Source organism: Ranitomeya imitator, chromosome 8, assembly GCF_032444005.1.
Source record: "Ranitomeya imitator isolate aRanImi1 chromosome 8, aRanImi1.pri, whole genome shotgun sequence".
Classification (NCBI taxonomy): Eukaryota; Metazoa; Chordata; class Amphibia; order Anura; family Dendrobatidae; genus Ranitomeya; species Ranitomeya imitator.
This window is the reverse complement of record NC_091289.1, coordinates 13,512,734-13,529,507: the sequence shown is the minus strand read 5'-3', so window position 1 is coordinate 13,529,507 and position 16,774 is coordinate 13,512,734. Positions and strand designations below refer to the sequence as shown.

The following is a 16,774-nucleotide window of genomic DNA, read 5'->3' as shown; positions in this document are numbered from 1 at the left end:
AAAATTTTTTTTTGTATACAGTAGAAATAATGGCCCCCATAACAGTGACAGTGTAGATACCAATAACAGAGACAGCCATAGGGCCCCATAGTAATGACAGCGCAGTCACCAATATCAGAGACAGCCATAGGGCCCCATAGTAATGACAGCGCAGTCACCAATATCAGAGACAGCCATAGGGCCCCATAGTAATGACAGCGCAGTCACCAATATCAGAGACAGCCATAGGGCCCATAGTAATGACAGCGCAGTCACCAATATCAGAGACAGCCATAGGGCCCATAGTAATGACAGCGCAGTCGCTCAGTGGCGCAGCCTCATATCCTCTTAGTGTCCTGTGAGAATCGTGACTTGTGTCCGAGCTGCGGGCAGTAATCAGGTACAAGGAGAAATCTCCCCACAGAGAGGTGCAGCACAGTATCCATAGTCTGTAGAGATCTTACCAGACTGTACGGGAAGAACAGATCACAAAGCCCTGACATTCACATGTGCGAGTGCTGGAGACATCGGGGTCTGTCTGTGTCATATCAGGGCACTATGGGATTCCCCGGGGAGAGAGGACTGAAAGGGGACAAGGGAGAACATGGTCTCCCTGGTCCACAAGGCCCTACGGGACGTGCCATCGGAGAACGGGGACCTGAAGGCCCACCGGGCCAACCTGGCGAGTCAGGAAAACCCGGAATTCCTGGAGTACCTGGGCGGGCAGGAGAAGCCGGAGAACAAGGAAAACCAGGAGACAAGGTGAAGAGTCTGTTTATCTATCTATCCTTCCATCCCTTCATCCTTCCAACCATCTATCCATTCTTGCATCCATCATTTCATCCTTCCAGTCATTCATCTATCCATCCTTCTACCAACCCACCAATTTATCCATCCTTCCGTTGATTCTTTCATCCATCATTTCATCCATCCATCCATCCATCCATCCATCCATCCACCCTTCCACCCACCTATTTATCCATCCTCCCACTCCATCCATCTGTCACACTCATGCCCTGACTGGTGGGCGTGAGCTCGGGGGTTTCTGGCCTCATTGTGCCACAAACCAGACTACCCTGGAAGGGGCGTGACTGACAGCTGCCTGGGTTTTCACTGGAGCCTCTGATGGCGAGGTCAGGCTTGTGCAGCAGGCAGCTGCCAGGTGCTACTCCAGGTTGGTGTCAGGCTGTGGCTGCTGATCCCACTTGGAAAACAGGAACACTAGGGCAGGTGTGGGCATCAGGCAGGACTGGCAGAAGAGCATGGCTGAAACTCAGATGAGTAGGCTAGCACGGCAGAGACACAGGGCTGGCAGGCATGGCAGAGACACAGGGCTGGCAGAGACACGGCAGAGAACATAGGGCTGGCAGGCATGGCAGAGAACACAGGGCTGGCAGACACGGCAGAGAACACAGGGCTGGCAGGCACGGCACAGAACACAGGGCTGGCAGGCACGGCAGAGAACACAGGGCTGGCAGGCATGGCAGAGAAGACAGGGCTGGCAGGCACGGCAGAGAAGACAGGGCTGGTTGGTGTGGTGTATGAAGGAACAGGTAGGGACCTGTTCACACTGGAGGTGCAGGTAAGAAAACAAGCAGAAAGGAATGAAGTATGAAGGAACAGGTTGGGACCTGTTCATACAGGAGATGCAGGTACAGAAACAAGCCAGAAGGAAAGGAGAATGAAGGAACAGCTTGGGACCTGTTCACACACAGGAAGAGAACCACAAGGCTGCGGATATGAGTGGTAGAGCAACAAGAGATAGCGCAGCAACAAAAGCTAAGCAAAGCGGAACCACAAGGAATATGGAGAGGAGCTGCAGCAAGAGAATACTGCAGCAGCAGAAGCTAAGCAGAGTAGAATGGAGCAGAACTGCAGGAGTGCAGAGCAGAGGTAAAGCCACAAAGGTACAGAGCAGGCAGAGCCACAAGAGTGCAGAGCATAAACCGACTGAGAACACAAGGAAAGACACAGCAGGGAAGGAAGCCACAGACAAGGAGATAGAGATAGGACTAAGTTCAGACAAGGAAATGGAACAAGAGAAGGAACAAGAACAAAGACACAGGGACCAGGATATTCTGCCTCCTGGAGGGCGGAGAACAAGATCAAGGCAAGGAGCCTCGAGAGAGGGAGAAACACAGAGCAAGGCCTGGCAAACTCAGAAGCTAAACACAAACTGAGCTAACACATTGCACAGGCCCAGTCCATTGGGTGAAGCTGCACTAAATACTGGAGGCCTCTTGGTAATTGGTCAGGAACAGATTAGACAGATGCACCTGATTCCTATAAGAACCAGAGAGTTCAGGTGCCGCACCCCCTATACACACAGCCAGGAAGCATGCAGAGAGCAGAGACACAGAACATGGAGCTGGCAAGAAACAGAAACCACATCATGGCCTGGAGCAGTGGGTAAGATAGTGTGAGAGATGAGAGGCCATGCCGTGATGCCAGCAGAGTTGTTACACCATCCTTCCATAAATCCTTCCATAAATCCTTCCATACATCTTTCCACACATCTTTCCATACATCCTTCCATCCATCCTTCCATCCATCTATCCATCCATCCATCCTTCCTTCCTTACATCCTCTATGATGATCTATCCCTTTATCTTGCAGGGTGACAGAGGAGATAAAGGAGAACGAGGGGAAAGTGTAAGTTTTCTGTGAATCTAATATTTCTCATGACAATCATGGATGGGAGTAGTGACAATGCATATTCCTATTTCTCTTGCAATATTAATATTCTTGGATTCCCCTCACTTTTACTTAAAAGGTGCATGGGTCAGAGATGCTGAATATCCAGAACGTTATTACATCATGCTGATATTTATATCTTACAGGGCAAAGATGGACCAAGGGGCCCTATCGGACCCCCAGGACCTAAGGTGAGTACATTGTCACTAGCCGACATACAAGAAAATGTAACTTTTGTGTTACAATTTGAGACTTTTTTATTTTATTTATCTGATTTGCTTTTCTTTTAAGCCAATATTGCCTTTTATATTCCTATTAAGGGGGAAGCTGTAGAACTTATTTCCACTGGGCCACGTGGAGAAAGAGGATTACCGGGACCAAAGGGAGTCATGGTCAGTCTATTTGCCGAACTTACCTCCCTCCATACCTCGCCACATTGAGATATCCCGCACACTTAATAATCGAGGGTCGTCTGTAATCTGTGCTGTCCTTCCTCGGCAGGGCGACCCTGGAGAAGATGGCGAGAAAGGACCCAAAGGAGATAAGGTCTGGTTGTGGTAGTAAGTCCATTCCAATCGGCATCTCTTTCATGGCTTTGAATTCATTTCTTGATTTAATTTCCCCCCAAACGTCCCTGTGGCAGTTTCTGTAATGACACCAGTCATGTTCACCTTTGCCTACATTTTACCACCTTATAGTTTATACGACCAGAATTTTGTGGTGATCATTATGTAATATATATTTTAAAGTTAAAAACTTTTTTTTTTCTGATACAAAGCTACAAATCCCCTGCATAAAACTGAATATAAATAACCACATTCTGGATGCCTGGAGCCACCACTAGAGGGAGCTCACTGCATACACTGCTACTACAAAGCACAATGTATGACCAGTCTACAGTAACCGCACAGGCTCCCCCTAGTGGTGACTACACTGTCAGTGCAGGAGAATTAAAGCTCTGTATCCATTTGACATTTGTGTCGCCATTGTCAGATTGTGAAAATTCCACGCTTTAAAAAAAGTATATATTATATGAAAACATTACAACTTTGAATGTTTCTTTTTTTCAGGGAACAGAAGGTCCTAAAGGAGATAGAGGTGACCAAGGAGAAAGGGGAAAGGATGGCGGCCCAGTGAGTGTTTTTTTTATATTTCCACGTCCACCTTGTTCTGTGGCATCTAATATGAAAAATCAAACAACTTTGCATAACAATTTAATTTAATATCCATTATTTTGTGTCTACAGCGCCTGTGCAGACCTATGTGTCTCCATGGTAACAGACTGCAAACAAACCCAGTGTAGTCTGATCATAAAGTGATATTTCCTTCTATCTGACCCCTACTTTATTGTACAGGACATTCAGTAGCAAGAAGCAGCAGATAGGGTAAGGGAAGGAGAATCAGGCTACACAGTATGTTTGCTGTCTGTTACCATGGAGACGCATTAATCTGCATGGGAGCTGGATACAGAAAATGACAGGAAAGTGTAAAGTTGTTTCTTTTTACATTTTCGATGCGTTGGGTACAGATTTTGTTGTGAAAGTGGACATAGCATTAAGTTTCACCTGCTGTATCTCTACTAAGTGATATTTTTTTTCTAGGGAGCACCAGGAGAGAGAGGACTAGCGGGGCCCGAAGGAAAACCGGTATGTCATAAGAAGGAATTATGGATTAATATATCGATACTTGGGCGGATAATTGTCCCATCCCCATAGGAACCAGCCGGCTATCATCTTCCCATCTATACTTGGACTTTATGTCCATAGATACTCAATGCCAAGTGGAAGCCCAGAAAGCATCTTCCACCCCAGATTTTATCTCACCGCCTCATTTCCTGTAAGACACAAAAAAAATAACTTTTTTTCTATGCAAGTTAATGATCTGCTTTATTAAAGAGGTAATATGGTACTTTTCGGTAAGTGTGACTGGTGGGGTCCATCCGCTATGACCCGGGGCTGGGAGGGAGAATTTGATGTTCTGCTCAGTTGACTTTAGGTCCACACATCTGACATTTACGATCAGAGTATGGACTATGATGTCCGGACCTGTCGCAGGTGTCCTGATCTGAGCTCAGAAGCCCCATGTAAGTCTATGCGGCTCTTCAGTTTGGGACAGGAGACCCACGGCCGGTCCGCACTTCACGGTTCATGCTCTGACCATAAATGTCGGATGGTAAGGTGACCACTCGTATAGGCTGCAACGCTGACATTTCCATCGGACGTCTGTCTTCTCTGACAGCATTATGAGCGCTGCAGCCAATCAGTGCAGCGCTGCAGCCAATCAGTGCAGCGCTGCAGCCAATCAGTGCAGGGCTGCAGCCAACCAGTTCAGCACTCACGCGACATAACGATGTCACCCAACTGCCGGCAGACCCAGAGGCTGGAATGGCCGTCAGCGCGGGGGGTATTGGGTTTTTCTTTTCTATAGGGCACTCTTGCATTTAAGAAGAGTTGGTCCAAGTGGAATACAACCAGTTCACACAAGATGGCATTAAAGAGTTTTGTCCAGGAGCAGTATAACCTGGCCGCTGTCTTCTACACCCGTCTTGAGGTTGTGCCTCGTAGTGAATCGGGCTGAGCCGCAATACTAGACACAACCCATGGATAGAAAGAAGAGAGCAGCCATGTTTTACTAACACTTTATTTTACAACTAACGTGTGCTTCCGGTTCCATGAAATCTTTTATAAATAAGCGTATGGAAGGTAGCACCAATCCACCGGCCCAAAATGGGTAAGACTCCACCAGTGGCATCCGATCACTCCACTTAGAGAAGCCAAGTGTTGTACCAGTAAATGTCCTCCTGTTTTTCTAAACGGGTTTAATATTCTCTGCAGCTTAATTTTCTTAACTTTTAATCAGTGGGAACAATTTGTCGATCTACATAGACGAGTTACCGGTATATTTTCTGTCCGCCTGCAGCCACCACTAGGGGGAGCTCATTGCTTAGTGTTTGTACATTAACCTCAATGACATACCGGTTTACACAGCTGAGCTCCCCCTAGTGGGGACTGCAAGCAGCCAAAATTTAAAGGGAACCTTAAGAGTCCAGTGGGCGGTCCTAATTGGTGATTGACCATACATACGGACATAGCTGATGGCACATTGGAACATTAAATATTTTGCGATAAAGGAAGAAAAAACGGACTTTACACGATGTGTTATTGACCTGTAGGTGTCGACATGGTTAATCCTATGTGACCTGCATTTGATCTTCCTATTTTGTGTCCATTCCCTTCACTGTAGGGCGAGAAGGGCATTAGTGGGCTTCGAGGCCCGGCTGTAAGTAAATCCTGGAGGATAGTTGCCCTTCGGCCCTGGGCTAGTGCTGGCTGCTAGCATCGGCTTTGCGTGCTAAACCTGGTCTCTTCATGTGGTCACTCATAATGCATTGATCTAGGTGCCTCACCCTACTAATAATTCCGCTTAAATTAATATCCGCAGGGTATGCCAGGCTTCCCCGGAGTGCTCGGCCGACCGGTAGGTGTCCCTCATCACCTCCGCATTTATGTCCTGCACGTGGCATGTCTGAGATAATTTGTGCTATCATAATAACTGTTCGGCCATGATAATACAGCTGCAATATGTCTTGTGGTATAAGCTGCGATTCTTTGACGCATATGAATGTATAGCTATCAGTCCTGTCATTAACTAAAATTTCCAAAATTCTGCATGTATATGAGTGCAAAAAAAGTGCACTGCTTCCCATATAAACATGTAATATTCATTATTTTCCCAATTTGTACCGTATAACCTTCGTCTGAATTTCATGTTTTGCAAAGAAAAAAAAAAAAAGTAATTTGCTGCACTACACAGGTCCACCACTAGGTGGTGCCTTATACTGATCACTCTGTGCTCTGATCCAAAACAGCACACCATGTGGCCAAGCTTGGTATTGCAGGTTAAATGTATCAATTACTTTCAAGTAGAATAAAATGTTAATAATAAATATATAAACTAAATAATGTCTGGGAATCGCACCTTTTCTTGTTATAACTATTATACGGCAGCTACACAGACTGTATAGCAGTAACATATGACAATGAGGGAAGAGGTACAGTCAGTCATGAGGTGCTTGTAGTGTGAACGCAGTCATATGAGCTGACCTAGATGTGCCACAGATACGCGGCATATACCAAACCTCCAAATATCTGGCTGTGGAATCAATATGTTGCATAAGGGGTTAAATAGATAATAAAATATAGCATTCCCCTCCCCAATTATTCCAAATTACAGGACACTGCCGTTCCAGACCTAGGGTCCTCGGTCCTAAAATCTGTAACCGGGTCCCTGTATCATATCCTCTAGAGTACTGGCTCCTCATATGGGCCCCTCCAGCTCATTTGGGGTCTCTCCGGCTCCTCATATGGGCCCCTCCAGCTCATTTGGGGTCCCTCCGGCTCCTCATATGGGCCCCTTCAGCTCATTTGGGGTCCCTCCGGCTCCTCATATGGGCCCCTCCAGCTCATTTGGGGTCCCTCCGGCTCCTCATATGGGCCCCTCCAGCTCATTTGGGGTCCCTCCGGCTCCTCATATGGGCCCCTCCAGCTCATTTGGGGTCCCTCCGGCTCCTCATATGGGCCCCTCCAGCTCATTTAGGGTCCCTCCGGCTCCTCATATGGGCCCCTTCAGCTCATTTGGGGTCCCTCCGGCTCCTCATATGGGCCCCTTCAGCTCATTTGGGGTCCCTCCGGCTCCTCATATGGGCCCCTTCAGCTCATTTGGGGTCCCTCCGGCTCCTCATATGGGCCCCTTCAGCTCATTTGGGGTCCCTCCGGCTCCTCATAAGGGCCCCTCCAGCTCATTTGGGGTCCCTCCGGCTCCTCATATGGGCCCCTCCAGCTCATTTGGGGTCCCTCCGGCTCCTCATATGGGCCCCTCCAGCTCATTTGGGGTCCCTCCGGCTCCTCATATGGGCCCCTCCAGCTCATTTGGGGTCCCTCCGGCTCCTCATATGGGCCCCTTCAGCTCATTTGGGGTCCCTCCGGCTCCTCATATGGGCCCCTTCAGCTCATTTGGGGTCCCTCCGGCTCCTCATATGGGCCCCTTCAGCTCATTTGGGGTCCCTCCGACTCCTCATATGGGCCCCTGCGGCTCCTCACCTGACCCATCCAATATAAAATATCTTAGTTTCTTAGGATCTGTAATTTTAGCATGAACATAACCCAGTCAATATAATGTGATAACAAGCCAGATATTTGGTGTATGTGGCCCCGGTATGTTACTCTACTGATTGTTCATGGTGCCGTTCCAGGGAAACCCAGGAGAGCCGGGTCAGCAGGGTCCTCCGGTACGTATACACGGCGCCCGTAGCTACACGTCATGTTCATATATGTCCTGTAAGTCACGGCAGCCCCGAGCCCGCGAGCCCACACATGTCTGTGGATGGCGATAGACATATAAGAAGTCATCCACATAATATCTGATTGTAGCGAGCGGACATTAAAGTAACGCTTCATTCTGCTTTATTATTCCTGTAATAGGGCCCCCCTGGACCAGCTGGGCTGAAGGTAAGTCAATAATCATAGTCATGGAAAAACATGCACATATATAATAAGCATACATACACATGTACAGTGAATATAGTCCATTTATGTAACATAATATTATCATTGCAGGGCGCTCCAGGAGAACCCGGGCCGGGCGTCAGGGTGAGCACTGTCTGTCTGCACAGTCATTATTACTTTCTATCAGGGATTGTTCTATCTGAAAAAAATATCATTATGGCTTGATGCACAATGAAATCATTTTCCCACATGATCATGAATGTCCACATCCAGCTGTCCTCCATAGTGGGGGTCTGCTCAACAACCCTCTCATCCTGATCACAGGGAGGGCACTAAGCAGCGCCCCCGGATGTATCATGTACAGTGCGAGGGCAGATGGGCCGGGACACCTGGGACTCACTGAGCGGTTAATGCAGGACTTTCCTGTCCCATTCCTTTCCTTTCCATTTCTCTTTTCTTTCCTTTCCAATTCCTTTTCCTTTCCCTTCATTTCCCTATCTGTTTACTTTCCCTTTCCTTTCCAATTCCTTTCCGTTTTCTTCCCTTTCCCCCTTACCGTCCATTTCTTTTTTTTCCTTTCCAATTCCTTTCCCTTCATTGCCCTATCTGTTTACTTTTCCTTTCCCTTTCCTACTTCTTTTCTCTTTCCGTTTCTTTCCCTTTCCTGTCCATTTCTTTTTTCTTTCCTTTCCAATTCATTTTCCTTTCCCTTTCATTTCCCTAGCCCTTCTCTGTTCCTTTCCAAGTTCCTTTCTCTTTCTTTTTTTTTTCCTTTCCTTTGCTTCTTTAAACCCTCCCAACACTTGTTATATGATTCTATCTATCTATCTATCTATCTATCTATCTATCTATCTATCTATCTATCTATCATCTATCTATCTATTATCTATCTATCTATCTATCTATCTATCTATCTATCTATCTATCTATCTATCTATTATATCTATCTATCTATCTATCTATCTATCTATTATATCTATCTATCTATCTCTTCATCCATTACCTATCTATCTATCTATCTATCTATCTCTCCATCCATTCATCCATTATCTATCCATCATCTATCTATCTATTATATCTATCTATCTATTATCTATGTATGTAGGTATCTATCTCTCCATCCATTCATCCATCCATCATCTATCTATCTATTGTCTATCTATCTATCTATCTATCCATCCATCCATCCATCCATTATCTATCCATCATCTACAGTATCTATCTATCTATTTTATCTATCTATCTATTATCTATGTATGTATGTATCTATCTCTCCATCCATTCATCCATCCATCATCTATCTATCTATCTATCTATCCATTCATCCATCATCTATCTATTATCTATGTATCTATCTATTATCTATCTATCTATTGTCTATCTATCTATCCATCCATCCATCCATCCATCCATCCATCCATTATCTATCCATCATCTACAGTATCTATCTATCTGTCCGTCTGTCTGTCTGTCTGTCTATCTATCTATCTATTATCATCTATCTATCTATCTATCTATCTATCTATCTATCTATCTATTATCTATCTATCTATCTATCCATCTATCATCTATCCATTATCTATCTATCTATCATCTCGCTATTATATATCTATCTATTATCTATCTATCATCTATCTATTATCCATCTATTATATATATCTCTATCTATCTATCTATCTCTCTATCTATCTCTCTATCTATCTATCTATCTATCTATCTATCTATCTATCTATCTATTATCTATCTATCTATCTATCTATCTATCTATCTATCTATCTATCTATCTATCTATCCATCATTGTTTTCTCCATTTCCTGCAGTTTCTTAGTATCACTTTGGTTGTGTTTATCAGGGTTTGCCAGGACCGCCCGGTGTTGCTGGACCTCCTGGTTTGCCTGGACCTCCCGGATTATTGGTAAGGACTGATACTGATAAGTTATTGAGTGTTCCCTGCTCACCCACCATGACTTACTTTCCATTACTACTTCCTTACAAGTCTCCTGATATCCAAGTATCTGGAATAGTCTAGAATTCACCTTGGTCCTTGGTTGGGGCCTGAGTGTTCCCAGTGGCCCCCACATATGATGGAGTCCTACAGATATCACTGGATACACGATACATCGCATCTTCCATTCTTCTAATGTTGGTTCACATTTTTTTTGTTTCTTTCCATTCTTAGGGCCCACAAGGACCCGCCGGAGTCCCGGGCTTAGCGGTAAGTACCCGGGCAGGATGCGGCCATAGCTCTGGAGCTCACGGCTGTCAGTCACATAAAGAAGTGAGAACATTGGATTATGTATTTTTTTCCTAGGGGGAAGCAGGAAAAAATGGACTACCGGGCAGAGATGGCGTACCGGGGAAAGACGGAGAACCTGGACTCCCGGGGAAGATGGTATCTATCAAGATTTTGTAGCATAAGACTTCAATTTTTTGTTAAAAAAAGTGTGTGAATTGATGGTGGATTAAATGGGAACATGTTTTTTCTTACATCAATGCATGGGTTTCATAAAAAAAAGTGCACCGTGTGCCTCGAATAGTCCTTGAGCGGCATTGTGTATTGCTGGCTGCAGAATGAGTTAACTGAGAATCCATCAATGAGCTCGATCTGACGATCAGGGAAGGGAGCTTGTAACTCTTTTATCTGTCTTTTTCTGAGCTCTTCTCAGCTGATTTATGACCACGGACCACATCAGAGTTAAAAGCGCAGGGAAACAAAGAGCCTTTAAAAGCCAAATGGTACAACATTTTTAATGAAACCCAATTGCAAAAATTGGAAGCTGCACGGGATGCAGCGTTATTCTCCAGCTCATCGTTTCAGCAGCTTTAGTCAGTTACTTTATGCCGGTGTGATTTGTACACTATTCCTCTATTATTTGGGTACTATTTGGCACCCTACAAGGGGGCTCGATGGAAGGAACAGCACTATTAACTATCCAACCTACGACAGTTCCTGCACGTAGATGCATGCTGTAATATTGCATTTTTACATTTCATGCCATTATTTTACTAAGTTCATTACTCTTTTTTGGTATCAGGGTGTTTCAGGTCCTTCAGGTCCCGCAGGATCCAAAGGAGAACCAGGAGAAGCTGGCACTCCCGGGGAAGTGAGTAGTGACTTTTATCTTCTTTGTATGATTAGGTTTAACCCTTTAGATTGTTGTACATTTATATTGTAATGTAAGATTGGTGACGGCCTTACAGATTCCCACAGATAGGACGCAATATGGACGTATGTTTTTACATCCCCATAGATAGCGAGAGGGTTCCAGAAATCGTGTTGAATTTTCATGCAGCCATATAATCTTATATTAATTGATAACCATCTGGTCTGTTTTCAGTTTGTGGCTGGTGCTCCAGGGCCCAAAGGAGAAAAGGTAAATACGGCTTACCAGCTACTGGGGAACTACAATTTCAAGAATGCCCGGCAGGGTCAGTAGAGTCATCTCTTCATTAATAGAGTGCAGGGTCAGTAGAGTCATCTCTTCATTAATAGAGGGCAGGGTCAGTAGAGTCATCTCTTCATTAATAGAGGACAGGGTCAGTAGAGTCATCTCTTCATTAATAGAGTGCAGGGTCAGTAGAGTCATCTCTTCACTAATAAAGGGCAGAGTCAGTAGAGTCATCTCTTCATTAATAGAGGGCAGAGTCAGTAGAGTCATCTCTTCATTAATAGAGGGCAGAGTCAGTAGAGTCATCTCTTCATTAATAGAGGGCAGGGTCAGTAGAGTCATCTCTTCATTAATAGAGGGCAGAGTCAGTAGAGTCATCTCTTCATTAATAGAGGGCAGAGTCAGTAGAGTCATCTCTTCATTAATAGAGGACAGGGTCAGTACAGTCATCTCTTCATTAATAGAGGGCAGAGTCAGTAGAGTCATCTCTTCATTAATAGAGGACAGGGTCAGTAGAGTCATCTCTTCATTAATAGAGGGCAGAGTCAGTAGAGTCATCTCTTCATTAATAGAGGGCAGAGTCAGTAGAGTCATCTCTTCATTAATAGAGGACAGGGTCAGTAGAGTCATCTCTTCATTAATAGAGTGCAGAGTCAGTAGAGTCATCTCTTCATTAATAGAGGGCAGAGTCAGTAGAGACATCTCTTCATTAATAGAGGGCAGGGTCAGTTTAGTCATCTCATCATTAATCGAGGGAAATGTCAGTATCATCATCTTATTATCATCAATAGAGGGAAATGTCAGTATAGTCTAATTATCAATAGAGGGTCAGATTGTCAGAGTAATCGCATTAATAATATTAAGGACAGGGTCAACAGGGTCATCTCATTATCGTTAGAGGCCAGAGGATCTGTGATACCGTGACAACTCTCAGAAACCACCCAAAATTGCAATTGCAAGTCTTCTTAAAGAAGATGGCAAGTATGCTAAATATATGATAAATTTCACAGGAATTGTGCTCTATATAAGGGTATGATCTTTATAGAGAGGTGGTCCTTTATAAAGGTTGCACTTTACTGTGTATTACAATGTAGAGTGTAATACTATGTATTAGTCACCTTATGTATAATGTTTTACTAGGGCGCTCCCGCTGACCAAGGCAAAGAGACCCCAGGTGAACCGGTAGGTAATCTATCTGTCTGTCTCTCCATCCATCCATCCATCCATCCATCCATCCATCCATCCCTCTGCCTATCTGACCTTACAAGTACACTTGTTTCCTGTTCCTTACCACACTTATCTTGTGGTTGTTCTTTACATCAAAGTCACGTAGCTGTGCCCTCCTAGTTATTATAGTGATATAATGTCCTGTCCTGTGTTTCAGGGTCAGAAAGGAGACAGGGGATTACCTGGTCCACGGGGAGAGAGGGTAAGTATTGTTGAGTATTGTGAGCAGACCGATATTTCCAAATGCAACTTTGTATTTTATTTTTAAGGGGAAAGTAGCATCGTCCTCAGTTTCCAGCAGTCTGTAGTTCCCCTTCCCCTTTCTCAGTCTCCCAAAAATTCTATCTAGAGTAATAAGTATATAGAAGACAAAGATGAGGGGTGCAGCTGCAGCTTTTCGCTGTCCCTGAGACTGCATGCTGTGAGAGGGGAGGAGGCGGAGCAAGTGCAGAAACATCAGATTGGCTCAGAGTTCTGAGGACTGCACGGATTGGCTCAGAGTTCTGAGGACTGCACGGATTGGCTCAGAGTTCTGAGGACTGCACGGATTGGCTCAGAGTTCTGAGGACTGCACGGATTGGCTCAGAGTTCTGAGGACTGCACGGATTGGCTCAGAGTTCTGAGGACTGCACGGATTGGCTCAGAGTTCTGAGGACAGCACGGATAGGCTCAGAGTTCTGAGGACAGCATGGATAGGCTCAGAGTTCTGAGGACAGCACGGATTGGCTCAGAGTTCTGAGGACAGCACGGGTAGGCTCAGAGTTCTGGGGACAGCACGGGTAGGCTCAGAGTTCTGGGGACAGCACGGATAGGCTCAGAGTTCTGAGGACAGCACGGATAGGCTCAGTTCTGAGGACAGCACGGATTGGCTTAGAGTTCTGAGGACAGCATGTAGTGGTTCAGCGTTCTGAGGACAGCACAGATAGGCTCAGAGTTTTGAGGACAGCATGGATTGGTTCAGAGTTTTGAGAACAGCAAGGATTGGCTCAGAGTTTTGAGGACAGCAAGGACTAGCTTAGAGTTCTGAGGACAGCATGGATTGGCTCAGGGTTCTGAGGACAGCACGGATAGGCTCAGAGGTCTGAATACAGCATGGATAGGCTCAGAGTTCTGAGGACAGCACAGATTGGCTCAGAGTTCTGAGGACAGCACGGATTGGCTCAGAGTTCTGAGGACAGCACGGATAGGCTCAGAGTTCTGAGGACAGCACGGATAGGCTCAGAGTTCTGAGGACAGCACGGATTGGCTCAGAGTTCTGAGGACAGCACGGCTTGGCTCAGAGTTTTGAGGACTGCACGTATTGGTTCAGAGTTCTGAGGACAGCACGGATAGGCTCAGAGTTCTGAGGACAGCACGGATTGGCTCAGAGTTCTGAGGACAGCACGGATTGGCTCAGAGTTCTGAGGACAGCACGGATTGGCTCAGAGTTCTGAGGACAGCACGGATTGGCTCAGAGTTCTGAGGACAGCATGGATAGGCTCAGAGTTCTGAGGACAGCACGGATTGGCTCAGAGTTCTGAGGACAGCACGGATTGGCTCAGAGTTCTGAGGACAGCACGGATTGGCTCAGAGTTCTGAGGACAGCACGGATTGGCTCAGAGTTCTGAGGACAGCACGGATTGGCTCAGAGTTCTGAGGACAGCACGGATTGGCTCAGAGTTCTGAGGACAGCATGGATAGGCTCACAGTTCTGAGGACAGCATGGATAGGCTCACAGTTCTGAGCAGTGCATTTTCTGGCTGCATGCCATGTAATATGCATCTACAACTGTCTTTAGAAATTCCCAAAATTTCAAAGTTCAAAATTCCCAAAATTTACAGCAATTCTAAGCTTTTGAGAACCTGCAAATGACATTTCTTACTTTTAATATTAGGGGGAACCAGGAAAAAAAGGAGAAATTGGAGACCCCGGAGAAGATGTAAGTGACCTCCACTGATACTTTGTTTTTGCTCCGGTATCACACATGACATCACGCTATTGCCGTTTTCGGTATGCAGCAGTCGCCCGCGGTTCCCTGTGGCTCTTATTTACGTCTATAAACCTCTAATTACACAATATCGACACTTAAAAATCTACATGAAAAGTCGAGAACTTGGACTGTTAAGTGAATTTTCCTCCAATTATGTCCAAAGCTGCTAATTGCCCCTGGAAACAGACACCAGTTTATCTCCGGCTCGTTGTCAGACATTTGACTTCTAACTGTGTAAAAGACATCTGGAAAAGAAAATATCACGCAACCTAAAAATCAATGCACGATAAACAAGCAAACATTGTATATTTTAACTGTAAATAGCCCAAAACAGCGCCACCTCTATCCAATGGTTGTATCTGGTATTGCAGTTCGCTCCCGTTCACCTCAATAAAGCTGAGCTGCAATACCAGACACAACCATGCACAGTAGTGGCGCTGTTTCTATGTTTTTATAAGCTTTTATGCAGCCTTCTCTGCATTTATTTAACCGTTCACTGAATGGAGCAAAATATTGTGAAATTGGAAAAATAAAAATAAACCCCTTATAACATTAAAGTGATCAGCCGTCTTCAATTTGCAGGGTTCCAAGGGACCTCCCGGACCTAAAGGCGATAAGGTAAGTCCTAGAAATATGGTTTCTCCTGCAACCACAAATCTTAGACAGACACTGACATTTCTTATTAACCTGTACATTTCCAGGGAGAAATTGGCGCTGGTTCCCCTGGCCCTGCAGGGCAGAAAGGACCACCAGGACTGAAGGTAGATCCCAGATAATAGGTCGCTCGGGTGTCCCTAATACATAGGTTTTATGTGGCTTTTACATCAAATTGTGAGTAATTTGACTATTTTTTAGGGTGATCTCGGGCTGCCTGGTCCTCCAGGTCCACCAGGTCTGCAGGGAATTGCTGGGACTCCTGGTCAGCCAGGTCAGAGAGGAGAACCTGGGCAGTCTGGGCCTTCTGGTGCTCCTGGCGAGAGGGTGAGTGCGACCAAAACAGACCTCCAAATAGTATATCGTTCAATCATTTTGATTTTTACTTAATTTTATTACCAACTTTTATTTAGGGTTTGATCGGTTTTCCTGGAAGAGAAGGAAATTCAGGAGCCCTGGGACCCCCCGGGGCAGCTGGACCATCGGTAGGACCCTCATTTCATCTTTTTCATCTGTCATACACAGTATTTTTTTACTTTTTATAACTCCCACGTCTTGAAGCTTTATAATACTTAATACATTGACATACCTTATATATGTACTAATATCATAATTTTATTACAGGGACCCCCGGGACCTCCTGGAGGAAAGGGGGACAAGGTAGGGTTCAAGAATATACACTGATATTTCTTTATACCACCATTTTATGATCAGTGGGGGTCCGACCTCTGGGACCCCAACAGTTTTTAGTTTTGTCCCAGTTCCCCTGCACAGTGGGTAGCAGAGGTGCCGCCGCTGCACAGGGAAAACTGAAGGAGCTGCTGCCACGAACCAGCACTTAGGGTCCCTCATTTTCGGGATTATTTGAGATCCGAGAGGTTGAACCCACACTGATCATATAGTGATGGGATATCCTAGCTTTGTGCGATAGGAATCCCCCTTTATTAGTTGTCAGAGCTCTTATTTGCTTATGCTTTTATTGTCACTCCCTTTATTTGTGATAGTCCTACATCTTTAAGAATTAAAGGTGCACTCCGGCAACACTGAGCCAAAGATTTTGATCTGCCTGCACCAGGAATAACACAATGTATCAGAGTTGCTTGGAGCGTTCCATTAAATTACTAAAACACTGCCCCCCAGTGGTCAAATTATCATTAAAAAAAAAGGTGAAAAAAATGCCGCTTTGTCCTTTTTTTCCCAGGGTGATCCAGGAATTGGTCAGTTGGGTCCTAGAGGAGAGAGAGGAGATCCAGGTCCACGGGTATGTCCACAATTGGGTAATGTCGCCTCTACGACCCTGTGCTGCACAGGTCTCAGACTCCTAACATGTAGCGGTGATACAATGTAACCGTTTCGTC

The 16,774-nt window shown here is 45.3% G+C and overlaps 1 protein-coding gene across 1 annotated transcript in view; it reads left to right on the top strand.

Annotated features, from left to right (window-relative positions):
* Positions 1–16,774, top strand: part of COL7A1 (collagen type VII alpha 1 chain) — a 156,115-nt gene that overhangs the window by 115,814 nt on the left and 23,527 nt on the right. Inside the window, exons 75-99 of the mRNA XM_069736324.1 lie at positions 532–741; positions 2,596–2,631; positions 2,820–2,864; positions 2,994–3,065; positions 3,175–3,219; positions 3,744–3,806; positions 4,275–4,319; positions 5,917–5,952; positions 7,925–7,960; positions 8,154–8,180; positions 8,289–8,321; positions 10,030–10,092; positions 10,357–10,392; positions 10,489–10,569; positions 11,213–11,281; positions 11,516–11,551; positions 12,707–12,748; positions 12,951–12,995; positions 14,667–14,711; positions 15,345–15,380; positions 15,464–15,523; positions 15,618–15,743; positions 15,830–15,901; positions 16,041–16,076; positions 16,618–16,677. Coding sequence (XP_069592425.1) covers positions 532–741; positions 2,596–2,631; positions 2,820–2,864; positions 2,994–3,065; positions 3,175–3,219; positions 3,744–3,806; positions 4,275–4,319; positions 5,917–5,952; positions 7,925–7,960; positions 8,154–8,180; positions 8,289–8,321; positions 10,030–10,092; positions 10,357–10,392; positions 10,489–10,569; positions 11,213–11,281; positions 11,516–11,551; positions 12,707–12,748; positions 12,951–12,995; positions 14,667–14,711; positions 15,345–15,380; positions 15,464–15,523; positions 15,618–15,743; positions 15,830–15,901; positions 16,041–16,076; positions 16,618–16,677 — 1,455 coding nt within the window. The remainder of the gene's footprint in view (positions 1–531; positions 742–2,595; positions 2,632–2,819; positions 2,865–2,993; positions 3,066–3,174; positions 3,220–3,743; positions 3,807–4,274; positions 4,320–5,916; positions 5,953–7,924; positions 7,961–8,153; positions 8,181–8,288; positions 8,322–10,029; positions 10,093–10,356; positions 10,393–10,488; positions 10,570–11,212; positions 11,282–11,515; positions 11,552–12,706; positions 12,749–12,950; positions 12,996–14,666; positions 14,712–15,344; positions 15,381–15,463; positions 15,524–15,617; positions 15,744–15,829; positions 15,902–16,040; positions 16,077–16,617; positions 16,678–16,774) is intronic.